The 27,599-nt window shown below is 40.7% G+C and overlaps 2 protein-coding genes across 2 annotated transcripts in view; one reads left to right on the top strand and one right to left on the bottom strand.

Annotated features, from left to right (window-relative positions):
- The window catches only part of DNAH14 (dynein axonemal heavy chain 14), a gene marked incomplete at its 5' end in the record, with an annotated part of 313,251 nt that extends 294,963 nt beyond the window's left edge, over positions 1-18,288 (top strand). Inside the window, 8 exon segments of the mRNA XM_090036082.1 lie at positions 733-932; positions 5,565-5,752; positions 8,209-8,405; positions 9,779-9,892; positions 11,700-11,823; positions 15,311-15,468; positions 16,182-16,364; positions 16,656-18,288. Of these exon segments, the coding sequence (XP_089892208.1) occupies positions 733-932; positions 5,565-5,752; positions 8,209-8,405; positions 9,779-9,892; positions 11,700-11,823; positions 15,311-15,468; positions 16,182-16,364; positions 16,656-16,853 (1,362 nt within the window).
- The window catches only part of LBR (lamin B receptor), a 31,742-nt gene continuing 21,983 nt past the window's right edge, over positions 17,841-27,599 (bottom strand). Inside the window, exons 8-14 of the mRNA XM_090047961.1 lie at positions 27,269-27,463; positions 24,568-24,671; positions 24,021-24,146; positions 23,747-23,915; positions 21,590-21,670; positions 21,357-21,479; positions 17,841-19,848 (exon numbers count right to left, since the gene is read on the bottom strand). Of these exons, the coding sequence (XP_089904087.1) occupies positions 19,688-19,848; positions 21,357-21,479; positions 21,590-21,670; positions 23,747-23,915; positions 24,021-24,146; positions 24,568-24,671; positions 27,269-27,463 (959 nt within the window). The 3' untranslated portion in view covers positions 17,841-19,687. The remainder of the gene's footprint in view (positions 19,849-21,356; positions 21,480-21,589; positions 21,671-23,746; positions 23,916-24,020; positions 24,147-24,567; positions 24,672-27,268; positions 27,464-27,599) is intronic.

Here is a 27,599-nt window from a genome sequence, read left to right as displayed (position 1 = left end):
ATAGCTAAGACTGAAGACACAAGTGGCTTCCTTAAGCCTTCAACCAAACCAAGAAAACCCTCCTTCAGAAGTATCAAGATTTTCTCTAAAAAACATGTGGCATGCACCCCACCACCCATGCTGTCTGGCCCAAGATAATACTGTTAGAAAATTCCCATACAGTAGGACATAGCTTTTTTATACACTTAAATCCCTGTGAAAGCAAGGTCCTTTGGGTATTTTTCTAATATAAGATTATTTTATTAGAAAGATATCACATCTACCCAAAGAACCTTTCCTGCCTATGTCCTTAGACCAACATGGCTACAACCAAAATCCCTGTGAATACAGAGTGAAGTGACAAAGAGTCAAGTGTTATTAGTAAGTGACCCTTCTTTCCCACAGTCATTGAAGCCATAGAAAAATATTTTATTCTTCTGCCTCTTTTAGTCAGTAATGGATCCAGAATGGTGAAAAAGTGGACTGTGTATGCAGTGAGGTTACTGCACATGTATCTGGCAGCTGAGACTGGAGCTCTGAGCAGCAAATCACTAGTGAAGGGTGGTGCGACTGCACCTCCCACCCTGAATCTGCCCCTGGTGGGACAAATAAAGAAATGTTAATACCAATGCAAATCAATTGGATTACTAGCTTAAAACTTTTGGAATACAGCAGTATATAAATCACTTTTAAAAGTGTTTAATTCACGTGGGGCTTAAGTAGAGAAATAACCCCTTGTTAATTATTTTGCAGGTATATAGACCAATATCTGAAACAGACAGCTTAGAGGATTGCAGAATATATCTAGAGTCTCTGCCAGACACAGATTCACCAGAACTATTTGGAATGCATACCTGTGCTGAAAGAGCCTTCCTGGCATCTCAGGCACAAGCCCTTGTTGATACCCTTGCCAGTTTGCAGCCAGGAGTCATGATGGACACCCTGATAATCAGGTCAGTGGTCTAAAAAGGAGCCTAAGCAAAATCCTAGTGCACAAAACAACTAGAAGTTACTTGTGCTGATCCACAATTTCAATTATTATTTGCATGCATCTAAGCCTAATTTAACATGTCATCAAGAGTAAGGGCATACAGCATATTGTTAACTAAAAACATCCCTCTTCTTTGCAATGATATTGGGAGGTACATTTTGAACAGCTCACCAAGAAAGGAGCTGCTCTTTGAATGTCATATAAATGCCTTCATGTGTTTAATGATGTGTGTAACTTTGCCAAGTTTTCTTCTCTGTTACCTCAGAGAATTTTTTTTTCCAAAAAAAAAAATGTATTGGCAAGACAGATATACTGGAACTTCCCTCCTTCACTCTTCTTTTTCCTTCCTTCTCACTTATCTCATTCTCTGTCTGTATTAACCCTGAGGTTTCTTACCTAGTCTCTTCCTCCAGCAGCTGATCCAGGATTTCCTAACAGGGGTGCAGGAGCAGCAACCCTCACTGTAGGGGTGGGTGCACCCCTCTCTCTCAGTCTCCTCCATCCCCACCAATGTGGGCAGACTGCCCTCAAGAGCCTCCAGGGACTTTTTAAAATCCCTAAAGCAGAGTCTCTAAAGCACTCTTCTCTCCTTTACTTTTACCCCCACCTCCTCCACCTGCCACTGTTGCTTTCCGTGCTGTTCTGGGTGCAAGGGAAGCACCAGAGCTGTTTCTGCCCAACCCAGTCAAGCTGTGCCAGGGCTGGGCTCATCTGAAGATGGAGCACCCGCACCAGCAGGGAAGGAAAGTAAGTCCCTGCTCCATGCCCTGGGAGCAGGCATGGGGAAGGGGGTCCCCCCTGCCCACTCTCACTGCCACTGTTCTCATCCCCAGCTGAGCCCAGTCCACATACAGCCTGGTTGGGAGAACAGAAAGGGCTCTTTTTCTTTCCATACCCCCACGATAGTGGGGAAAGCAACAGCAGCAGTTGAGGGAAGGGAGAAATAGAAGGAAGGGGGCTTTTCACTTCTTTAAATGGCTTAAAAGCCCCAGGAATCTCCTGTGCTGCAGTCCAAACCAAAACAGGGGAGTGTGTTTGTGCCGCTGAACCCGCTCCGGATCCACCCATCCTCATCTAACCTTTTAGTCTGCCCCAGCAACTCGATATACACCTCCATCCTGATATCCTATCCCCTTTATTTCCTTCCTATATCTGTTCCTGTAGTCTGGATCATTCCCTTCACAATATAAAAATGGTTTCATCTTCGTAAAAATTGTACCCTTTGTTCCGGTCTTGTCTGTGCACTAATCACCTAATCTGCCTTCATAGATTTCATAGACATTAGGGCTGGAAGGGACCTCGGGAGATCGAGTCCAGCCCCCTGCCCAAAGGCCAGGAAGTCAGCTGGGGTCATAGGATCCCAGCAAGATAAGCATCCAATTTACTCTTGAAGGTGTTCAATGTAGGTGCTTGAACCACCTCCGCTGGCAGACTGTTCCAGACCTTGGGGGCTCGGACAGTAAAGAAATTCTTCCTTACGTCCAGCCTGAAACGGTCTTGCAGGAGTTTGTGACCATTCGACCTCGTCATCCCTTGGGGCGCTCTGGTGAACAGACGTTCCCCCAGATCCTGGTGGTCACCCCTGATAAACTTATAGGTGGCCATCAGATCACCCCTGAGCCTGCGCTTTTCCAGGCTAAAGAGTCCCATGGCTCTCAGCCTGTCATCGTAAGATCTGTTTTCCTGACCTCTGATCATGCGCATAGCTCTCCTCTGGACTCTCTCAAGCTTCTCCACATCCTTTTTGAATTGTGGAGCCCAAAACTGGATGCAGTACTCCAGCTGCGGCCTCACCAAGGCCAAGTACAAGGGGAGAATGACGTCCCGGGATTTGCTCGAGAAGCATCTATGGATGCACGCCAGCATTTTGGTCGCTTTACTAGCCGCAGCATCGCATTGGAGGCTCATGTTCATCTTGTGGTCAATGATGACCCCCAAGTCTTTTTCTTCTGTAGTGCTAACCAACGTAGCACTGCCGAGCCTATAAGGGTGCTGCAGGTTTTTCCTCCCAAGGTGGAGAACCTTGCATTTTTTGGTGTTAAACACCATGAGGTTCTCGTCTGCCCATTTGCTGAGCTTGTCCAGGTCAGCCTGGATCACCCGCCTGTCTTCTGGCGTGGATGCTTTGCCCCAAAGTTTGGTGTCATCGGCGAACTTGGCCAGTCCACTCCTGACTCCAATGTCCACATCGTTAATGAAGATGTTGAACAGGATGGGTCCCAGGACAGAGCCTTGAGGGACCCCACTGGTCACAGGGCACCATGATGAGTGACTGCCATCAATCACAACCCTCTGGGTCCAACCACGAAGCCAATTTCCCAGCCAGCGGATTGTGGTGGAGCCAAGGCCACAACTGGGCAGTTTGGCCAAGAGGTGATCATGGGATATCTTCATCTTCATTCTTCATCTCAAACCACATTGAACGCATCTTCTATAGCTACTATATGGTGTGTTATAAAACATCTTGAATCTCTGCTATGACCTGAAAGCTCCACAGAAACTGGTCTCACCAAAGATTCTAATGATTTCATCCTAGCTAAGTCTTAGGGCATATTCTCATCCACTTTAGTCTTTTGGCTGTGTTTGATGGAGTAAATAATGTCCTTCTTTCAGACATTTCGTGTTTGCTCCCTTGGTTACTATGATTTTCCCTCTGAAATTTAGGAGGTGCACCAATACATCAGCCTGATATCAGATTGGCACCAATATAAAGAAAATTGACTATATTGGAAATTGGCCTGATGTGGCCAGGAATTTGATCAGTAAATGCCCATGTGTGCACACAGCCACAGCACAGCACCCAGGCAGCAAGGAGCACAGCCCAGCAGGTTGGAGAGCTGCATGCAGCTGATAAGTCTGTGGGGGGGAGGTGCCCCCAGATCTGTGTGGGGTGGTTTTGGGGGGGCTATGGCAAAATTTGGGGTGGCTGCAGCCCCCTGTAGCCCCCTTCCCAGTGCCACTGCTGCCCACCCCAAGTACCACATAGCCCAGCCCCACCCCAACCAGGAAGAGCCGAGTGTGGCCCCTGGCCCCAGCTGCAGCCTACCATGCCCCTTGCAGATCTGGGGGCACATGCCCCCCATACCATCCTGGGGTGCACGCAGCCACAAGAGCTGCTCACCCTCCATGCACCCCCTGGATGAACTGCAGCTCTATCCTGCACCCTGCCCTGCCCCAATCCCAGCCCCAGCCCCACTCCTTCCCTCACCATGAGGGGCATTGATCTGCCCCCATACCCCTTCCCTACCCCGCTCCCCATCTACCACAACAGACTAACCAGCTGGATGCAACTGGATTGGAAATCGGGTCAGTATCGTCCAATATGCCTCCTTAAAAATCGGCTATTGTTATCGGCCCCCAAAATCTCTATTGGTGCACCCCTACTGAAATTCTGTCCTCCCCTTTTCATTTTCTAATTCTTTCTTCAGTGCTGATTTCAGTAGAGTATCCTCATCTCCCTTTAGATTTCAGCATCCTCTGTAGCGTTGAACTTTACTGTACAACTCCAGGAGCCTTCCCAACAGAACTTAAGTTTAATATGCCAGACAATAAAAGGGTTTTTGACTTTAAAAGGTAATTGGTGTCTTCCTGGTTTTACATAGGATTTCTATTTATTATTGTTACCTAACTTCCACCAGATTGCTTCTGATATATGCATGCAGTGTTTGGTTTAGCAACCTCAATCCTTGTGTATGTGCAAGAGATCACCCAGACCTTCTACACATATGCCTAGGCAGGAGTATGGAGGAGTGGAGGCTGCCCGGAACTTCCATCCCCTCTTTAGGCCACTGAGACAGAAACCAAAGAGCAGACTGAGTCCAGATGTTTGGTGGCTCCACAGCTGTAGTTGTATAAGCAGCCAGGAATTCAACCCGGGTGTTCTGCATGGCAGACTAGGATTCTACCACTGAATCCCAGGGAACTCCATGTATGCAGTACTTTTGTGTACTGTGTATGTCAAGTATATCTAGGCCCCAAAATATAAAAAAAAAAAAACACTAAAAAGCCATCAAATGCCCAAGAATTGACTATCTGTTATTCTAAGTTTAAAATAGTTAACTGCTTTGTCAAGGATCTGCTGTATCCTGTAGACCAGTAGTTGTCAACCTTTTTTGTACCAGGACCTATTTGCAAACATCAACAGCTGGAACTCTGCCAGCCTGCAAGGGAAAAGCCACCATTTCCCACGTTTTTCTCCTTTAAAGGAGAATCTATTTTTAAAGTTTGTTGATCCATTTTTAAACTTTAAAGTTTGTGACCCTTTCATATATTCCTGAGACCCACTTTTGAGTCATGACCCAGAGGTTGAGAAAAGCTGCTGTAGATAATTGACTTTTCCCCACTCTCAGGCTGAAAGGAGCAATCTTTTGGAGTGCCCCCCACACAACGTTGCACTATATACATATCCCCTCATCTAACACTAACTACAGAAAGTGTCCTCTATAACTTCATGAAAAAAACCCTTATGGGTGGAATATATGACAATAAATATGACAATGAACCACAAAAGGAAACAGAACTAGATCATCTCCTATCAGAGCTTCTGGCTTGAACAAGTTCAGAATTACAGACCTTGTTTTTTGTTTTTCACCAGTGATAGAAAGAGCCAGGATGAATTAGTACTGGAAAGAGCATCTGACATTCTAAGGCAGCTGCCCCCGACTGTAGAGGAGCAAGATACAGAACTGACACCTAGAAGTGAAAGCACCTCCAAAAGTAGAGTTACACTGGAGCGCCTCATGTCAGGACCTACTTGGGCTGCTCTTGCAAAAGCCACTAACGGTCAGAACAGTGGGTCAAACTATTCAACTACAAAATGTTTTTCCCCAAATATAATCTTTTCTTTTCTTTTAAAAATGCTCTCTAACAGTCTGCTGCAGTTTCTCTCTTCATTTATAACAGCCTCCTCACCTCTGCAATTCAGCACTCTTCCTTTTGGAAGTACTAAAGTATGACGCAGTAACTGCCCATACTGCGCCATGCACACGGTGCAGTTGGATTTTGCAGCAGCATGCTAAAACGGGAGAGCGCACCACTATGGCGACATAGCTGCCTATCATGTAGACCTACGTGATTGCTACGTTGCTATAGTGCATCATGCAGCAATGTAGCATGTCTCTACATCACTGTAGGACAACATGTAGACGCACCCTTAGAGGGAGTTCTGCCTGATGCCACATGCTAATAACCTCCCATTGCCACAGTGTCAAGACCTCCAGCCAGTTACTGTAGAGGGTCAGCTCTGCCCTGTGGTACTGTGTGGAAAGCTTGACCAGGAGTGTCGAAGGCTGGTGTAGAAGGATGACCAGGAGTATGAGGATCCCCAAAGAGAGGACAGTTCCTTACCAATTCAAAAGACTGTAGGTTCCAGGAAGCCAAAGCAACTGTCCCCTTTCTCAGGCAACTATTTTTACTGCAAATAAGCAAGTAATGTACAAATCCCTTGCCTTTTCACCTTGGGCGAATGTTTCTTGGAACCTCTTCTCTACCCAGTGCTTCATATTGGGATGACTGGCCTACTTACCACAGTCTTGTAGCATAGCTGGGCTAGCGGAGAGGTCTGTTACATCTGTGAAGCTGTCTCAGACAGTTGCATAATAGGAACTATGCCTGCCTGGGTTTTCTCCCAGGGGGAAGATTTGCAAAGCAACGTTCCATTTTTCAGTAGTTTTATGTGGGAGGTAATTACCATTTTATGTATTATTCTATTATAATAATAATTAGCATTATACCTTATCCTTTCTTTCCTACATCAGTAGTTCCTACTTTTCAGCAGTGGTGAGGAGAGCAGCTTTGAGCAATTTTGTTTTCTGATCTATTTATTTTTTTTAGCAGTTTTCTTCCTCATTCAGCTTGGCCTCAGTATTTTAGAGATGACTGGAATACAAATTGAATGTTTTCTTTAAAAGGAACTCTTAACCATATAACAGTTTAAATTAGCGAAGATACATTTGAATTGTTGTGTTAATTCTAAGGTTGCCAGAAATTTTCCATATCTTTAGAAGAACTTTTTATGGGTACCTGAATTGAAGGACAGATATTAATCCTAGATCCTTCAACAACAATATTAAGCACCTTTGAGCTCCAAAGGTGAGAGGCATTAGTCAACTGTGATGAGTGCAGAAACAGTGTTGAGAAATTAGTTCTGTGCTAGCCAGCTGAGAGAGTGGTTATCAGTGAAGAAATGTCCCATTCTATACTCCCATAACATTTTTATCAACTTTCTTGTAAATAAAATTTCCAATAGAGGCATTAGATCCATAGGACTGCGCAATAAAAAACAGCAACTTAGTATAGTCAGTTATGAGCCCAAACAGATTTTAGGGTACTTTGGGATAAATTATAATATCAGAGAATGATTCACCTGACATGTTTCTGCCATTCTTCATGCAGAAAGGTGCAAAAAACACCTCATAATCCTTCCCAGCATTTGATAGTAATCTGGGAAGTTTTCTAATATGAATTGTTCAAACATGTGGTTAGCGTTTAAACAGTGATCTGACACATATTGCACTACTGTGTGGAAAATAACAGAGAATCTTACTAACTACATGTTTCAGTTCCAAAGTATTTTAAGATTAAAATGGTTATGTAAGGTCATCCCATAGATCTGCTGCTAAGATTTGACCCACAGAAGCTAACAAAATGACACACTGTAAATGTATTACTAGGCTATATTAATATTAGGTTCATGTCTTTTCAACAAAACATACATCTTTAAAAGGTCTGCAGTCTAAACTTCTTCCTTACACGGTAGTCCTTACACAGACAAACTTCACAGTAACTTCAGTTGTAGTCTTGTCTAAAAAACTTTTGGGATCTGGCTCAAAATACAAAAGAAAACCAAACTGAGGTACTATCATTAGTTCTCTTAGGTTTGAAATGTTAGCCATACTTGTTATATGCTCACCTTTCTGTTTTTGAATATTGTTGTACATAAGGGGCCAGAGTCTATTCCACCCATTCGGTGTGGGTGTGGATGTAAGTGCTTCAGTGCAATCCTATTTCACCCTGAATAGTTTCTGAAAAACTGTTAATTCAAAAGGTGAATGGGTCCTCCTCATCCTCACTGGTTTTCTGGGTATTCTTTTTCTGTGACTATATTTAGGGTAAGCTCATGCTTCTCCACACTAGCTAGTCAGGTCAGGCAGGGTGGCACCTTAGAAACAAGCATGGCTAATTTCCTATCCTATGGAAGAAAAAATCCTGTCTAATATAACTTATTTTTCCACTGCCAGGACATGATCCCTTTATGAATTCAACTTTGTTAACTGTTCTCCGGCAAGAGATTGACCGATTTAATCATTTACTGGCTGTAGTGATTCTGTCACTGCAGTCACTTCAACGTGCTACTAAAGGGGAGATTGTCCTCACCCAAGGGTTAGAAGAGCTTTATCACTCATTGCTGAGATCCAGAGTACCTGAGCTTTGGCAGGTAAGGTTGAATCCTCACAAGCGACACGTACAGCATCTCTCATACATAGATCTGTGTGCACGCGCACGCACACACTCATGCTCTGGTGAGAGTGATTATCCTGGAAACTTTTGAACTTATTCTGTAAATTCAGAGCCCTAGACGTTTTGTGTAGTGCTCTTCAGAACAGACTTATTATAGTAGAGAAGGTTCAGTTCAGGAAAAGTGACAGAAGTAAAGTTCTGACTAGAATTAGATTTTTTTTTTTCGTTTGCAAATTTCTTCTTGTTTAAAGAAAAAAAGTAAAGATTTGTGAAAATCTTTCCCAACATTTTTTATCAAATCAAAACTTTCTGAATATTCACATTTATATTGATGTTTTAACTTCTTTTTTCCTTTCTATATGGTAAAATAAATTTTGTATAAGAAGTTTTCCCCCCAGTTTTTCATTCCTTCATTTTCTTTTTGGTGCTTCAACTTTTCAAAACATCTTCAGCTTTGGGAAATTCCCAGAAAGGCCTATGGAAAAAAAAGTTTTAATCTCTGCAACTATAAAAGTAGGAGAAAATGTTAAAAGTTGCCTACCATCAGAGTTGGTTTCATTTTTTCTCTGTTTCCCAATTTTTCCAAAGTTGAAGAAGCTGTGAAAAGATAAGAGTGGAAAAAGGAAAGAAAAGAAAACCTAAATCGCTTCACATTGTTCATTTTATTACCTTCAATAGCAAAAATATAAGGAAGAAGGGTTAAGAAAGTGAAGGTGAAATAAAATGTTCACGTTTTGCAAAATATTGAAAACCTAAAAAGGGGGGGGGGGCTCAACCTTGAGAAATGGAAACAAAATAACTTTTTAAAGATTTTTTTTCACAAAGTTGATTTTCCAATTTCAAACCTTTTGTGACAATTGGTCATTTCTAATATGTAAGCTAGAGCCCCAAATAATCCTGATGATGACCATGCTAGACATCCTTATACACACTGATAGAATATGACAAGATTTGATAACACCCAAACATGAAAATGTATTTTAGAAAAGCTAAATGCATTCTAGGTTTATTTTTTCTAACCATCTGATTTCTGAATTTTTGCTTTGTCTTGAGTTCCCCTCCTTCCAACTTCAGTTCTTTTGATAACTTCAGCAGCTCATTTAGTAACAATCTTTTGAAGACATTAAGAGGCACTTCCTTAAGAGTACTATTAAAAGCTTGTGAGTTGTTTCTCAGCGCTTTTTCAAGGGCTTTTAACCTTTATTTTGTTCATGTCGTGGCATGACCCCCTTCTGTTGACTCACTGCCTGGTGGTGGTTCCAGTGTATGAACTGGCTCTATTTGATAATGTAGTCACTTGGAATTTATTCTCACTTCAATGAGATTATGCTTCTTAATTATTTTTGACAGCAATACTCCTATAAGTCCTGTAAACCTTTGGGATCATGGATTGATGACTTTATCTTGCGAGTGAATTTCTTTGCAACCTGGGCACATCAGGCCATCAGCTCTATACAACTAAGGTAAAACAGAACATGAAAGAATAAAGTGTCAAAGTGCCGGGGAGGAACTATCAATGAAAACAAAGCGCAAAGTGGAGCTCTACACCAAAGAGCTAGGATGAGATTCTCAGCCTCATAGACTATCTGTTTGAGGACCCTCTCGCAAGCCCTGGCATAAGAGGCATTACTGAGGACAAGACCACTTTATCAGAGGTTGGGTCAGAGCCTGCAGGATGAAACAGCCTGGCTCAGAAGAGCACAAAGGGCTTTAGAAACACAACAGAGCATTGCCTGCAGCACAAGAAAGCATGTTAAAATAAGGAGACTTAAACTGAGTAAATAGTATGATGTTATTGGGTCAGTTTATGTAGAAAGGATATAAATTTAATTTTTGTCCAAGTAACTAAATGTTGTTATAATCCTTGGAGTCATTGATCCAATGGATTCATATCAAATAATCTAAATCAAAACTGGGTAAATTTGAACTCCAGTTTGTGATAAAAGAATCTGTAACGATATATATTACATACAAGTTAAAGTCCATGCATTGCATACACTTAAAAGTTAAAGTTCATGTATCAGAAGTGTAACAGCCAAGATCCTGGGGCAGCTGCCACACTCACAGAAGCAGCGACATTTGGTTACCATTGCACTACCAGTGCAAGGACAAGGAGGCAGCCAGTTTTTCCCACCCCACCCCCCTCCAAAACTCAGCACCCAGAGCAGCTGCTCCTCACCCCACCCTAGCATGCCTGCTTCAACAGTCAGTGTACATGGCAGGGAATCCTGGCTTTGTTAAAGTCAGTAAAACTTTTTGACTTCATGCTTACAAGCACATTTAGAGGGGCGCAGAGCCCATCTGCAGACCGGATTGGGCTCTGGCATTTCCCCCTCCCCCCCAAGATGAGGTCCCCAGGCCCAGTACCACCTCCTCCCAACCCAGTGGTCTGGGTCTCCCCATGGAGCTGGATATTGGGCAGCAGGGAAGCAGTGCCACTGCTCTCCCACCATCACATTTCTGGACCTGTGGGGAGCTCTACAGGCCAGGTGACACAGTGACACAGGCTGGCTCCAGAGCTGGAGGTTGAGCACTCCTGGTTTAGAGCAGAGATGCTATCCTATCATTCATGCCACTAACTTTGGGTTTATTTTGTGTTTTTAAGAATAGGTTTAAAAATCTAGGCTAGAATAAACAACATGGTAACAGATCTTGTGAAGAGTTTAGCCTGCCATAAATATTAGCTTAAAAGTTCTTATACTGAACTCAAGAATGACAAATATGTCAGGTTTTAGGTCGTTAGAAAAATGCATCTTCATCTTACTTGACTTTTATCACATGACCAACAACTGCACACAAATGTAAGTATTCATGCAAACAAGAAGAGCAAAATTTGGCCCCTAACTTGTATGCTAGCATCATATAGCTATTCTGCTCACCTACGGAAGAGATGATAACTGTTGAACTGTGTACGCGGAATATGTTGTATCAAATTTATAAATATAAGAAGTCACAAGGACATACTGAAGAGTCGATTTAAAATTCATATCGTGCATTCAATAGCAAGATTTATTCAATAGCAAGATTTGCTACCATCTTACTGCTTTGGTTTCAGATATTCAGTTTGTAAATATTTAGTTTCTTCACCTATCTTTAGAAAATATACCAGGGAATTTAGTTCATTTTATAAATAACTAATAAGCAGATATCTTTCCAAATAAGTGACAAAGTTGGTTGTGTGTGCATGTGTATGTTCATGTTAAACACCCTACTTAAGCAGTTAATGCACCTTTTATTTAAAAACAGGTATAACAATTTAATGATGTTGCAGAAGCAAGCCAAAGCATCCGGGATATCATTTTCATCACAAATAACTGAGAATCCCAATGTACCTAACACTGGTGTTCAAGGATGCCCTAATCAATTCTGGCTTCCAGGATTTTTCTTCCCACAAGGTATGGTAATAATAGAAATTCAGTAACACTAAATAGCCACTATTTTGTTGGGGAAATACAGGTGTGGACCCAACTATTGGCACGCACATGCTTCTTGCACACAAGCTTGGAATCTTGAATAATGATATCCCTCAGGGCTACAGGTGCAGTTAGTGTGGTACAGCTGGAGCCTGGAAATATATCAGCCTTGCACTAAATAAGCAACGGGGTCTGTTCTTTTGTTCGTAGCAAGGCAATCGGATGGTGTAATTACAGGAGCTCTCTGCTTTCCCAGAAATTTGCTATGTGTTTGCAGGTTTCCTGAGCAAGTGTCAACTGCCAGGAGAGGTCATTACAGAAATCTGTCAACAAGTTAATTTCTCACTGAGTGGGAAAAACCACTGGCAGGCCTGTTTGCCACCAAGGTTCTCCTGTTTCAGGGCTGGGCAATTATTTGGACCCACAGGCCACAAAGGTAGTTTTATTGAGATGTCACAGGCCAAGTAAGGACTACAGGTGTACGAAGCGGGCCCTATTTGATTCAGATTCAGATTCGGCCCGAATCAGGGACAGTGATTCGATTCGATTTGGATCACTCTCCCCAATTTGATTTGGCCAAATCCAAATCTGAAGATTCGATGCTGATTCAGAGAATCAGCAATTCGGATACAAACACAGCTTTAAACATTTTTTCTACATACCTCAAGGTACCAGTGCATCTTATGATCACTGCAATGCTGGGGCGCATGGAATGTCTCACAGGAGTGCAGGGGAGGCTCAGTTGTGAACCCGGAAGTGGATCGAACTTACTTCCAGTCCATGTCCAGGTTTGTTTGAGGAACTCAGGGCCCCCCCCCCCCAGCAATCAGCTATGGGGGGACCCCAGGTGCCCCCCCCAGATCCAGGAGGCACTGGTCGCCAAGCTGGGGGGGGGGAAAGGGGGCGGGGAGAGCTCCCTGCATGCTCCCTGGCAAACCCGTAAGTGCTTCTGGTCCACTTGTGAGTCTGCTGCTGAGTGCACTGGGGAGCCCCGTGTACTCCTGTGGGATGCTCCATGCGCCTCAGCATCGCAGCATTCATGAACTGCCCGCTACCTTGAGGTATGTAGAAAAAACATTTAAAGCTGTGTGTATGTCTGAGTCGCTGAATCTTTCCAAATGGATTTGGAGGGTTCTGATGCAATTCGAAGATTAAAGCGTCCTTTGATTTGATTCAGAGATTTGGCCACCAAATTGGGCCGAATCTCCACTGAATCAAATCAGGGAACAAAGCTTCGCACAGCCCTAGTGAGCACCCTCCCCCTCTGTGCAATGACTCACCAAAGCACCTGTATGGGATGGGGTGGCAGGCAGGCGGAGAGCAGTGTTTAGGAGTGGGAAGGGCAGGGTTGCAACCTGCTGCCCACACACCGCTGAAACAGGCACAGGTTCCATGGGCAGGGGCATGCAGAAAACAATCATAGCTCTGCCCTGGCTGAGGCCCCATGTTGTCACCACTCCAAGATCCCGGATCCTGTTGTAGCTCCCAGCCTGTCTCCATGGAGACCCCAGGATCTTGGGAAGGTGACAGGGCCAGGGCATGCCACAGCCCAGATTGCCACTGTGCCTGGACTACTGGGCAAAAATAAACAAACAAACAAACAAACTTCAGTCCACCAGCTGCATCCAGCCCATGGCCCATATTTTGCTCACCCCTGCTTTGTCTCGATCAGCTTCCATCTGGCACTATTAGTGTATCATCTACGAGTCACACTTGTTTTTCTCTCAACTGTCAGTATCTAAGGGTACTTTCACAACTTAGTATTTTCCACACAATCTGTCCCCTGAAAGCACTCTACGGCCTTGACATAACATGTTCACGGCTACAGTGCTTTTAAAATCGTTCATGGTGTGAAAAATGAATCCTCCATAAATCAGCTATTAGGCTGGAGGTGCTCTGGAGCAGAGCACCTTAGGGCACTTCTGTTCAGGTTCCCTCAAGCGTTAATTTTTCACATGCAGGGGGCTGGGCTGGTGCTTGGGCCATCACAGAAAGGAGCTGTGGGGGTGGGGGGGAAGGGGCAGCACACAGCTGTGGGCTAGGCCTTGCAGTAGGAGGAGCTGGGGGGAGGGGTGGGGTACTGGGAGGAGCCAGGCTGCGTCTGAGGCAAGGAGGCTCTTGTTCCACCTCCCCACCCCATAGCTCTGTCCTAATGTAGTATAAGACCGCCAAAAGGTCCCTCTAGGGCATGTACTCTTCAGTCACTGCTACAAAAATAAATCACACCAGTTCTTGTACTCTGCCAATGCCCAGTCACTTAATAATTAGCTTGGATATAATTTTATGATAACTTCTGGCTGATGCCTAGGTTTTAGACACGTCTCACTTAACAAAATGGAAAGGATTCTTTTGGAACAAGGTGTCCAGTTGATACTGCTCTTACTTTTCAGCAATTTTTAAGGGTAATTCAGACTGAGCATTTTGTAAGTTACAAAATAATGCTGCAGCTTATTCATAGTTTCATAGTTTCTAGGGTCGGAAGGGACCTGAGCAGATCATCTAGTCCAACGCCTTGCCATGGCAGGAAAGAATACTGGGGTCAAATGACCCCAGCAAGATGTTCATCTAACCTCCTCTTAAACACCCCCAGGGTAGGAGCCTGCACCACTTCTCTTGAAAGTTGGTTCCAGATCCTAGCTGCCCTGACCGTGAAGTAGCGCCTCCTGATATCTAACCTCAACCTACCCTCTGCCAGCTTTTGACCGTTATTCAGTGGTACTGGCTATCCATCCCAAGTACTATTCTACATTTATTTATATTTAAGCATTTAAATACAAGCAGACTGATATTATACAGCTTTCCAAATCCTGCCAAAAAGTTTTGATTGTATTCACAACTGATTTCAGTGAAAACAAGACAGACATATTGGTTATTAAACTGTAATAACAACCAGACTGCATCTACACCACTCGCATTCATGTTAGGTGTAAAGTGAGCGGCACAAAATTGACCAAGGGACAAAGGCTGACAATAACCATCCTAATTTTACTGAATGTTTAATGAGTTCTTTGAAAAAGCATTACTGTGAAATTAACTCAAATCATGATTACATAACAATGCTGTCTAATATTTTAGCTGGTTTATCTAGTATTATACTGAAAGACAGAAAAATAGCATATATTTCTGTGCCGTGGGACTGTTGAACAAATCAGCAGTGGTAGTGATTGCTCCTGGTCAAGGATGATCACTCAGGTCAAATAAAAGGTTGTAAATGAGTCCGTTGATGGCCTTTGGAAAGAAAATATTTGTGAACAAAAAACTGATCTAAAAGCCATTGAGCAGGGGGGAACTGCATGAAGCCAGTTCTCCAATCATTTTGAGTTCAGGGCAGTAAGGTAAATGCAGTTTAATTTGAGGCCCATCTCAAATACAAACTAGGATTCTTCTTGTTCCCCTCTTCCTGCTTCTTGAGTACAGAATGCTTGCATGTCACGCCCAGCAAACAGATTAGTCTCTCTCATTCCTCTAGGCTTTCTTACTGCCGTGCTTCAGAATTATGCCCGCCAGAATGGCATACCGGTAGATACTCTTACATTTGTCCATAGAGTTCTCCCAATGACTGCGGATGAAGAATGTCATCTCAGAGATACAAAGAGAAAACAGAATATACTTCTCACTGCTTTTAAGGTAGGGGATGCAATAATTTAAAGCCAGCAACTCTAGATGTAGCAGGCAAATTCAAGCCTACAGCAGAGGGGTGCTTTATTTTGTGTACTACTTGTACCTTCTGCAGGCTATTCCTTAACTGCTCCATTTAATTTCTGTCCATAGTGCTCGTAGGGTTTGAGAGTGGGTTTTGGTAGCAACGCATATCGGAGTAACACACAACTACCTACCTCACAACAGCTCATTGAGTGAAAGTCCATTTGTAGCTGGTGCCAAGGTTTAATGTATCCATACAGTACCTTTGCTTTGTAAGAACTGTCCATTTATAGTTTAGTGAAGAATTAGACAATACAAAGTATTACCCTGAAGAACGATGGGGTCCCTCGTGGCACTGGGGAGTTTCTGCCCTGACAGCCATAAAACAAAATTCATTCAACAAGCAGAAGGGGGGGAGGAGGTTACAGACAATCCATTAATTAGCTTTAGGGCACATTGTGGTGACTTGGCCTGCCTCTTAAAAAGCAAGTTTTGGTTTTATTACATCACACTATGTAAAGTAATCATAATGACTGCATAATGATTACCAATACACGTAAAAGCACTTCAGAACTGAAACAGTTCAATACTTTTTAATATAGTTTAGCTTTTCTGAAAGCTTAATGCTGGGAAAGACGTGTTCTCATCCTAAGAACATATAACAGCTCAATGAAGCATTTTCTTCTATCTGATCATAGGGATCTTCCCACCCTGAAAATGGTGTTCTAGTTTTTGGCTTATATATAGATAGTGCACGATGGAATACGGCTACCAATCTGCTGGAAGAGCCCTGGCTTCAGGAGAGATTTTACCCATTCCCCAAAATGGTTTTTATACCACACAAGGTAAAACTTATGCTTCTTAATCAAGTTTTGCTAGCAGTAGTCTATGCAATTTAAGCAAACAAATGTGAATTTCATATCAGTTGACTGGCTGTTGTAAATGCTAGTAGCCTCTCTTTTTAGGCTTTAAATGCCATTTTTCCTCCAGGAAAGGCTAAATATAACTCTCTATAAGCCAATGAGATCAGATGCCTTAATGAAAGTTCATTTTCATTTGATTGTTTATAAACCAAAAGAACTACATACTTGACCTATATACTTGTCCATAATTGTAAAATATAAAAAGAATTTAACCAACTTCTACACAACCTAAAATAATTTTATTTTTAGGTTAGCACTTGTCCAGAAGAACAAGACAACCTAATGCTTTATGAATGTCCGCTTTACCAAACTCCCCAGAGAGCTGGAATACTGTCATCGACAGGTCTGTCCACTAACTTTGTAACACCAATCAATCTGCCAACCCTAAGAACTCCAAGCTACTGGATAACAAGAGGGGTTGCATTGTTATGTCAACTGGATCAGTAAAATTGGGAAGGGGGGGGGCAGGGGGGATTGGGTGGGAGGAGCAAAAGTCCATGAACTCCATCTGCTGGAAAGGTGTTTGTCTCTTGAAAGAGTGGTTATAATGTGGAAACTATCAGCAGTTCATCTGGGCTCTTTGCTATAGAATACAAGTGCTATTTAAAAGGAGAAGGAAATACTTTAAAAATGTGAAAATCCACTCCTTGGATTAAATAAATCTTTATGTATATCAAACTATGTATTTTCAGTCTATTATGCACTTTCTTCTTGTGTTGGTTTTCTACAAAAGATTGAATTAGGTTAACACATTTCCAAGACAACATAACGCTTTATAAATGTCTGCTTTACTGAACTCCCCAAAGAGCGGGAATACTGGCATAGACAAGTCTGTCCAGTAACTTTGTAACAACAATCAATCTGCCAACCCTAAGAACTCCCAAATTAGCTGATGAATTCTCTACAAATAGGTTTGAGATATAGAGTCAGACGCTCTGGGGTAGAAACAGGCATCCTGTTTATGGCAGGACAAAGCACAAAATCTGCTGCCACAAAGTGTGTGGTAATAGTTTATCCCAAGACATCGCAAAGGGCATCAAACTGTACCACTGCCTTCCATCCCACAAGCCACTGCCTTCTGTCCCAATCCCAGTCCAGTTCCTTTTCACCTCAGAATATGCACATTTGCAAGTGCAAAAGTAGTAAGGGGTTGGGGGGGGAAATCCTTTGCTCTACAACATGAAGCATGTGCCCTGGAACCCCCTGCAGAAAGGAAAGGTAGCATGGGTTTGTTGTTTCAGCAAAATGTCTTGAGGTTCCCATACAGTTGCTGATACAGAAGAGGCAATACCATTATTTTTGTAGTCCCCCAGATGAAAACACCTGAAGGGCCAAAAAAATTTAAGTGAACACAGTGTCACCTGAAAACTAGTTTTGGTAGCAACGCATGTAGTTAGTTAGATACAGAAGTATGCAGTCAACTATACACTAAGCCATTTTTAAACAAAACTTTATTGAAGCTTACAAATGTGTTTGTATTAAACATTCTACTTGCAAGTCAATTTTACAACAAAAACACAAGAGTGGACAGAATTGACATCAGCCAGGACCCATGTCTCTGAAGGAAGAGTACACAAAATGCTAAATCACTTGCTGTCATCGTGTGGTGACAAAATTTAGTAAGTCTCCTTCAATGCTGTTACAAACACCGCTACTTTTTTTTGTTCCAAGAATGAAAATGTCCAGATTAGAACATTTTCCCTAGAATAGCTACATGGACCTTCTGAGGCCATAGCCTGCTGAAAAACATGATCATCTTCAACAAGTTCTGCTATATACACTTCAAATGTACAATAGTAACTAAAATGGCTCATGTACAAAATAAAGCATTTTAAAACGCACACTAGATTTCAATTACATCACTATTTTAAAACACACTTAACTATTCAACCTAAAAATAAAACAGAAAACTCGCTACAAATCATAACCATGCAGGTACTTAAAATTTCCCTTCACAGTACAATTAAAATAAGAAAATCATTAGTAAGTCTTTTTGGGGGCAATTCGTGCCCTACATCCTCTTACTGGAAATACCCAAAAAACTACCAATTTTAAAAAAAAAGACAGAAAAGGATAAAAACTAGTTCCTAAAGTTAATCAATACAAAAATGTTTTAGCATCTCTCTGCCTTATAAACTTCATGTATTAAAATGCAAATTTATCCACTTACAATTTATTAAGTAGAAATTAAACTATTGCAATAGGGGAGGATTCACAGATATTGAGACGTAACTAACTGAAGTTGCTAAGAAACTCACATTAGTTAAAGTCAAAATATATACAAAAATATATTAGCTAGCGTGGTTGTAAGCTTAAATCACAGGTTAATGTAAAAAAATTAAATAGCGATAGTGAAAAACTAGCTATTTTTCCCTATTTGCAACAGTATAAAAGGCAAACCTGCATTTGAGGTAGTGTTGCCAAATTCACAAACTTTGGATTGAAGAGCATATTTTCTATATTTATAGCATATTTGTCAATACAATATTTAAATGAACACTTCAATTGTTTCAGGAATTAAATCCATACATTACTTTACAAAACCCTTATTAAAGGACAATTTTTAAAAAAATACTGGAAATGGTTTTAGTTAAAAAGCTTCTGCTCCTACACAAGTTATTGCATTTCACATTCAAACACTGTACAGCAAAACCAGGAAAGTTTATATTATACAATCAGGGTGCTATGGTACATTTAAGACATATTTTACATAACACAGTGTAAGCCAACTATTGCCATTTTATTTCAGAGGCAGCACAAGCCTGCACCACACCCTAAATTACCTTTAAATTTCTCATGGGATGCAGGACTATGGTTTCTGGCTGCTCATGTCCAGAAACCAGCTAGCAATTCCAGAACAAGCTGGCTGAAAATCCTGTTATTCCTTTAGTAGAAACAAAGACCTATTTTACATCACAGTGTTCAATGAAATGTAATTTAAAAATGTAAACCCAGGAAATTAAACCTGAACTCAAAAAAAAATCCCAGGACTCCAAAATTAGAAAAACACAGATACAAACATTTCCATAGTTTTGATTGACTTTGCACTAAATTCTTTCTCCTTTTATTTCTAAAAGTCACCATGAGAGACAGTCCATTTAACATAACTAATGCACATAAGGTTATTTGTTAAATGCAGCTACTACACTGGACTGCTTAATCACATCTTTAAAAGTCTAAATAATTTAACAAATAGGCCAAGTGCAAAGGTAAGAGGTATGCTATTATTTGCAAAATAGCTGTTGTTTCTTAACAGTTTGCAAACCATGTTCCTGGAGTGTTTAGTAGATGTAAGGAATTATGCGGTATGGTACACGCTGACAGTACCTGTCCCACGCTAAACCGTATTTTTTCTTACACTGACGTCCATCACGAGCTTCTCGATGAATAATGAACAAGGTGAAGTAAATCACATAGAAATATGGTAAAATGTGATTAAAGCCTGTAAACAGAGTTAGAGAGTCACTGAACATTTCCATTTAGCTATTTGGATAGAGTACAAAATATAAGACTTGAAATGCATGACATGCTGTGGGATTTCCAACTGTCAGCTCCCTCAAACAAGGGTTCAGGGCTATGAACCTCAACTCTAGATAGACAAGTCCCCGAGAGGGGTAAGATTAGGACAGTCCCGTTTCCAGTGCTTCCCTACTGGCTGAGTTAGGCGGCTCCTCACTCAGGGTGCTTGCTGACTTTTGGAAATAGCATTCTCGGTTATCTGATTTCAGAATGGAAATTCAGCTTGGTGCCCAAAAGTTAAGCATCACAACACTGAGACTAAATCTCCATTGAGATCCTAGCCCTTGGGCTCTATTTTGGACTAAACTGTTTGGGGGATTATTTTTCACTTGTTTGTATGTGAACATGATAGGCACAAAGAATGCAGGAGAAAAGGATGATTCAATCTGATCTATAAAACAGAGAAAGCAGTGTGGGGGGGCATTTTTAAATATTAAAACAAATTATTTTGCATTGATACTCACTGACAACAACAAATGAAGATACTCAGCCAAACAATGACAAAAAAGGGCTCTGAGAGATGCATACAAAAGCAAGGAAGCGCAGAGTTAAAGTTGTATCGTGACCAGGATATGTTATCTCCACACTCAGAATTAGAAAAGAATTTGGGTAGTGAGGTTTAAGTGAATTTAAACTATCATAATTTCAGCTTCTAAATATTTGACTTCTGTTTTCAGAAAACTATCAAACAAATCAAATTAAAAAAACCTAAGTTCCACTAGAAAAGGAAATACCAAGGTATAAATTTCATGAGGTTTAAAATAAAAAGAACTAAGAGATGCTCAGTAATAAGATTGGAAATACAACTGCATCCATTTGCATTTGATCAGACGGATGAATCTGAATTAGAATATTTTATACTAGCAATCAGGCCTTGTAGTAGAGATGATATCTTTTATTAGAACAAGATTTTTGCAAAAAAAGTCTTTAATTGCAAGCTTTCGAGCACAAACACCCTTCATCAGGCATTAGAGAAAAGATTGTAAAAGTTCTCGAGTAGAAATGAAAGTTCATATTTCATAGAATTTCACAGAGGAGTCAACAGATGGAAAACTCCTCTGGGCCATCAGTTCAATATTTTATACTTGAAATCCTAACCATGATGGGTGATACACCACTGAAAGTGGTCATAATGTAGCTGGCAGGCCATGAATGAACGAATGAGGTCATCAGTCATTTACCCTCGCCAAACAACACTGGTGCAGAGAAGGATCAGAGGTAAAGCCAAGAACTGAGATGAATCCCAAGAGGAAGAGAAGAAGCTATGTACTAGGGAGCCAGGTTTCAAATCAGGTTTGTAAGAGTGAAGTCTGACATTCTGTTTAAGACGCCAGGCCCTCTGGAATCATCATTCATTTCCATTAGGAATGGAAGTCAGATGCTAGCACACATGCATTTCTGATACCAAGCACTTTAGTTTCAGGCACTTACCACATGGTAGAGACCAAGCCAGAGCCATAATGATGTCACCTAGATAGTTAGGGTGACGAACAAAACCCCACCAATCTGAGACTAGCAGACTTTTTCCAGTTGCAGTAGGAATAAATTTCAAGTCTGTGTACAGAAGGCAACATGCAAAGTATCATGTTAAAACTGTATTGAAAGCATATGTAAGAGAGAACTTAAAGAAAATAAAACAGGAAATGACTCAAAAAGGTACTCACGGGCCAATCTGGGATCCTTTGGATTCTTCCGAAATGCATTTTTTTGTGAGTTTGCACAACGGAAAATGTAATACCCAGACACTGAAAAGAAAATTTATTAGTTGTTTTCATTTCAGATTTGCACACTCTGAAAAAGAAAACTAAGCAACATGTTTTCTTCAACGAAACACCTTCTTGACTAATTTTACATTCATTATAACAAAGTCATTTCTTGAGGTATACAAGTCATCCTTCTTCAACTCCCAGCCCCTTCTAACAGAAGCTTGTTTGAAATATGGGTTTCAAAATATTACATGCATGCTATACTGTATTTGCACATTTATGCTAAACGTAGGACTGTAGGGAATCTTTATTTTTATGTTTCAGATTTACTTGCTCATCTAAAACACTGGCTAGGTTTTGAAATTTCTATTATGTAACCCATAGCAGGTTCCCAATTTCCATCCTACCTTTTCCCACCCCCTATGGCGCACACACGTTTATTCTGATAGATTACCTGTTCAATGACCTATCATAGGAGTTAGCCTGGATCTATCCCACAAAAAACTGGATCTAGCCAGCAAAGGTGCGATCCAACCCATGCTATTAACAATGTGCTGGTCCTCAGCTGTGCCACTTGGCCCATGTTCAAGCTCCACATTTTACTAACGATGCACCAAACCCCTGCATTGCACCAGTATTTCTGCTTTGTCCAAATAGCTGCTCTTCTCACTGCAGCCTCTGGTCACTGTTGCTGCCAAATCAGCCACCAGATTCTTGCACAGCGGGTTTGTCAGTAACAAGTTTCCAGCTGAGGCTGCTGGGGGGCAAGAGAGCAGCCAGAAGGAAACAGTGGCCAATGGTACTAACCAAGTCACAAACCACAGCCTGCCATTAGTAACAGCTTGCCAATCCCTCATTTATCAATGTAATTATGAGACATGATGACAGTCACCCACTCCCCCAGTACACTACAAATAGCCTCAATGCTCTATTTGCTCACATACCCCAATCAAGGATACCGTCTGATGACTGCAGACATACAATTTTATTTATTTTTTTTATCATCTGGGATGCTAAATCTTCCTTGAATGCAGTTAATTCAGTTAACAACAACTAGCACTTTTCCTGTTTAGAATCAAAGCACACATGAAAGTATAAGGACGATTTCTCACAGGATGTCTGCCCTCGCCCCAAGAGGGGTAGGTGAGGGAAGGAATGTGGAAGTAAGTTCCAGCCTCTCCCCAAAATAAGAGAAACCTATAAACTGAAAAAGGAAAAAGAATGCAGGCTGCACGTCTTGAGAAGTAGATATATCAAGTCTATTCACATTAAATTTACTTCCAAGGCCACCTCTCCTCCTTTCTTTGATAGCCCTACAAATAAGATGTTGTTTGGGAAAACAAGATGCAACAAAATGACATGCTAACATATTAGCAGCATGCCACTAATTGAGGGCCATGTAGAGTAAACAAACAAAGCAGTTGATAATTAGTGGGAGGAGGGATGATCTACATGCCACAATGTCAGGCCCCTGTTTGGGTTTTGTTTCCCCCTCCCCCTTTAATGTAAATTTCAGGCCCTGCATATCATGTTTTAAAAAACAGTATTTAAAAATGTATTATTCAGCAAACAATTAATTTTTTCTTAGATTAAATTAAAACAGGAACGAATGTTCTTTTCCACACTGATTTGAATATACAGGATTGGTTGTGGAGGGTTTGGGCAAGGCAGTGGATATATTTTTTGAATTGTATAGCTGCAATTTTTTTTAAGAAGGTAACACTAAGAAAGTTAACTAACCTAATGGCTAAGTTGCTTACCACCACTTTATAATGCGAGACAGTTTATTCTATTAACTACTTCCTTAGCCAAACAACATCCTAGGTAATTCATTATTTCCCTGTTTTTATATATCCGAATCTAAATGCTAGAAATGGATAGCTATTTGATCTTACCCCTGTTTTAACTGCTGTAAGTGACATCAACTTGTAAGGTATACAAATGCAAGTGAAAGTAATATAACCAGCCTCATTATAGCAAACGGGGAACTGAGACTGAACAACTCGCTAAGTTATTGAACACAGTTTTATTTGAGTGCCAGGGGAATCTTTCATCCATTTTCCTTGCTCAGAAAAAAGGAAATAGAAAATTAGTAATAAAATAATCATGACTTACTATTTAGAATAATAATTGCAGAAGCAGCAAGCCAAGAAATCTCATTTGGATGACCAACTAGATAGAAAGCCTGTAAGCTGAAGATAAACGGAACCCATACCAAATCTCCAAATGCTAGCATGAATCCAAACCCATCATGGGTAATGTCCATAGTCGTCAAAATAGCTTCCTGGACAGATTGGGGAAGAAAAGTACAGTTCACTGAGCATCAGTATACTTATCTGTCAGCTATTTAACCAAAAGTGCTACAGATTGGAAAAGGTCTGGCAGTTACCTCATGCCAAAGAGCATCCATTACATACAGAAGTTGAAAACTATTAACCAGTATCATTGACAAAGATGGCACATTCTGATTATGTATCTTCATCTCAGCCAACAGCATTGCCAAGTTCACAACCACCTGAAAAAGAAGTCATTTTCTTTATTATGAGTTTTTCACATACACTTAAAAACACTTATTTCTACTACACTATAATTCATCTTAAAAGTCAAGCAATTTAGATCCAAAATTTAAGTGATGTTAAAAATCCATTTTTTATTAAGAAGCTACTTAGTAGCCAACCCAGTTTTAAATGAATAAATAAGCAAGCAAGCATGGTCTATCCTTAACTTTTAGAATACCTCTTCCCTGAAGTAAAGCGGTAAATTTTAATTGATCAAGATTTATAAAACCACAAGGATAAAAAGTCTCATGGCTTTCAGCAGACCTTTGTTTTGCATCCTTTTTTCCATCCTCTAACTGTTATATCCCTTCTACCACAATTAAAACTTTAATAAAGTTGAGAAAGTGGAACAAAATAGGTAAAGACACTCTGACTCACCCAGCCAATTAAGCTTGGACGTAACTCGCAGAAGTATTTGAGGTCAAAAGTTCCAATGCGAGGGTTTAATTCGTGGCCAGTAAAGAAATCATATATAAAGCTCCCTGCAAACAAAACGCACTTTCCTCCATTAATGGTTTTTGGTTTGTTTCTCCCCCCACTCCCGCTATCCAGAAAATGGTTACTTTAATAGTTATTAGAAATGCTGCTATAAGCCTGAAAGCGTACAATAAAATTTATCACCAAACACGTATAAATATCGGCACCATTTTGAAGCATTAAAAAGTAACCATTAACGGTTTCTTCAGATAATTTAAAAGACCTCATATGTTAGTACATGTGTTTACATTCTCTTAATTTCTTTCAAAGTTATTTTCAAGTCTTTCCTACTTGAAGTTTGCTTTTTGGCTACATCCCTTCATTCTTATCAGCTTGAGGAACTTTGTTCTCTGTTATCAAGGGACATTACAACTCCCATGCATGTGTTATTAAAACTGTCCTTAGTTTTTTCCTCCCTTCTTTACTTTCTTTGCTAGAAGGCAATACCAACACAACACAGCAGGTTTAAACCAAGAAAAAGCAATTGTGCCTCCTTAAAATGTATGACCACTCTGTGTAAGAGAGGAGAGAATAATGCTGTAGGTATAACACAGGGCATAAACTTGGTTAGTAACTTTTTATGAGGACAAAGAAAGGACGTTGCCTCAACTGCGTAGGTTCCAAGCTGAGCCAACACTTACTTATTAAAGACTTCTGGACAGTAACTAAACCAGTTTTTAATATTCATCATTTCGAAGACCACAGCTGTATTTGAGAAATACACCATACGAAGAAAGCAGTAAGCACAATCCCTCAATTTTACTTCTGCTTCATTTCATCTTTGCCTCTTACACTACCATTCTAAAAACCGGCTCTCAATCTAATGTCCTATCAAAAACCCACTTCTGTATATTTAGCCAGCTGAAGCTTCCACCTGTACTGATACAAGTCAATATTACTACTACTATAACTGAACATTTAGGAAGGAAAAAAATATCGTTCGATTTTTTCTTTATACAGTTGCCAGTCAGTCTATTTTTTTTAGTAGACCCAAACAAGTAAAAACAAAACAAAGCAAAACAACAAAAAAATCATTTCTTCCAAAACCCAAATTAAACTAACTGCCAAATAAACACTGAGTTAATGTAATGTCAAGTTCTGCATTTGACTTTCCACTGCTATTATCTACTGTTTCAATTTCCTTTTTTCCTACCACAAAAAACAAGGGCAAAAGTCATGAAAGATTATACAAAACACAAAATATTAAACACTGGAAGAAGAAAAACTTTTCCTTCCATTGCTGGGGGGCAAGACCAGTGAGAGCTAAATCATAAGGGAGCTAGAAAGGGAGTGCTTTGGTGAGGAAGGAGCAGTCCCTATTCACCCAGGGTTAGTGAAGTAGTATGCTGGTGTTAGTATTTGTATTATGTGGGAGGCACAATAAATATTTAAGAGATGCCTGATGAGAAGTGAGTTTAAAACCCCTATGCCTTGGTGCCAAGTCCCTGTTGTTAGAGCAAGTAGAGAAGCAGGTCCCTGGAAATGCTGAGAAAACTCCCTGAGGGACTGTTTTCTGGTCAAAGTGCGCGATTTTTCTATTTTATTTCTATATCTGGCCTCCAAATTACTTTTTCTTCAATGATCTTTCTTACATAAGAAAGATGGGGGTGGGTTTTGCTTTACATACCTTACAGCATGTCTGTGGAAAGAGTGATTTTTCAGAGTTAGCTACAACTATGGGTATTTATTTTTCCTGTGGTAATGACAGGTCTGTTATATTTTACAAACCAAGGGTAAAGATCTCATAAACTGGCCAAGTTTTGCTTTCTGGAGCAGTGAGATGTCAGGTCAGGGGCTGAAGAGAATGAAGTCTGCTTGGGCAAGGTGTTATCCCAGGGGCAAAAATCTAGTCTGTTCTGTAAAGACAGAGCAGAACAGTGGGATCTGGATGGGCTTTGATCATCCCCACAGCAGTTTGGCACAGCACAGTATACTCAACAAAGACAAAGAAGTACTAGTATTGTTGCATAAGGCCCAGGTAAGACCTCTCTCCCCCTCCATTTACAATACTGCCTGCAACTGGGGTCACTAAAGTTCAGAAAAAAAAGTTAAACTGGAACAAGTACAGAGAAAGGTCATTAAGATGGCTAAGAGAACAAAGACCTCTGGTATGAAAGAAGATTCAAGGTGCCTGACTTGCGTAGCGGAATACCAAAGATCATCAGGAGGGGAGGTGATTATTTTTTACTACTATATCGTGAAAATTAGAGGAGGAAGTTTTCTAGCCAAAAAAAATTCAAGACAGGCACAGGATAAAATGGCTACAAACTGCTTATGAAAAAAATCAAATTGTAAATTAGAAGAACGCTAAGTACCAGAGAAATGAAATTTTGGTAGTGTCTTTTGAGCTAAGTGATAGAGGCAAAGAGCCTGAATTGTTTTAAAACTGAACTCATTAAGTTTATGGAATAATATGACAGGACAGGGGGGCAACGAGTGTATATGTGGAAACAAATATTTGTAAATGTCCATGATGGGGCAAAGAGGTGACTTGCTTGGGTGCCTATCAACATAAATATGATTTAGACAAGTTCTGTTCATGAAATAAAAACAACAAAAAAATCATGATGAAGGAAAGATTTGAAGCATTTCTCAGACTTACCAGAATTCCCACCAGATGACAGATTTTCCTCAGGTGCTTTCAGAGACCGAATGTAAAGATAAATGCTGAACACCACAGAAAAAACTATAGCTGAGACTGCAAACTGCAGGAAGTGGTCATACAAATAATGAAGCTCCAATTCAAAATACAAAAATATTCCTACAACTGCTGCAGTCAGAGCAAAAGCATAGAATCCTAAAAGAAAAAAACAAACCAAAATGTAAGTCTAATATCAAATCAAAACCCAGAGAACTTGGAGCAATCATTCCACCTTAGCAGGGTTCTGGAGTTTTGAAAAATGCATCCAGGTTTAAAGATACCCCAAATACCT

Source organism: Crocodylus siamensis, chromosome 1, assembly GCF_052110815.1.
Source record: "Crocodylus siamensis isolate JL-2025a chromosome 1, ASM5211081v1, whole genome shotgun sequence".
Lineage (NCBI taxonomy): Eukaryota > Metazoa > Chordata > Crocodylia > Crocodylidae > Crocodylus > Crocodylus siamensis.
Note: the sequence above shows the minus strand (reverse complement) of the source record. Positions and strands in the feature narration are given on the sequence as shown.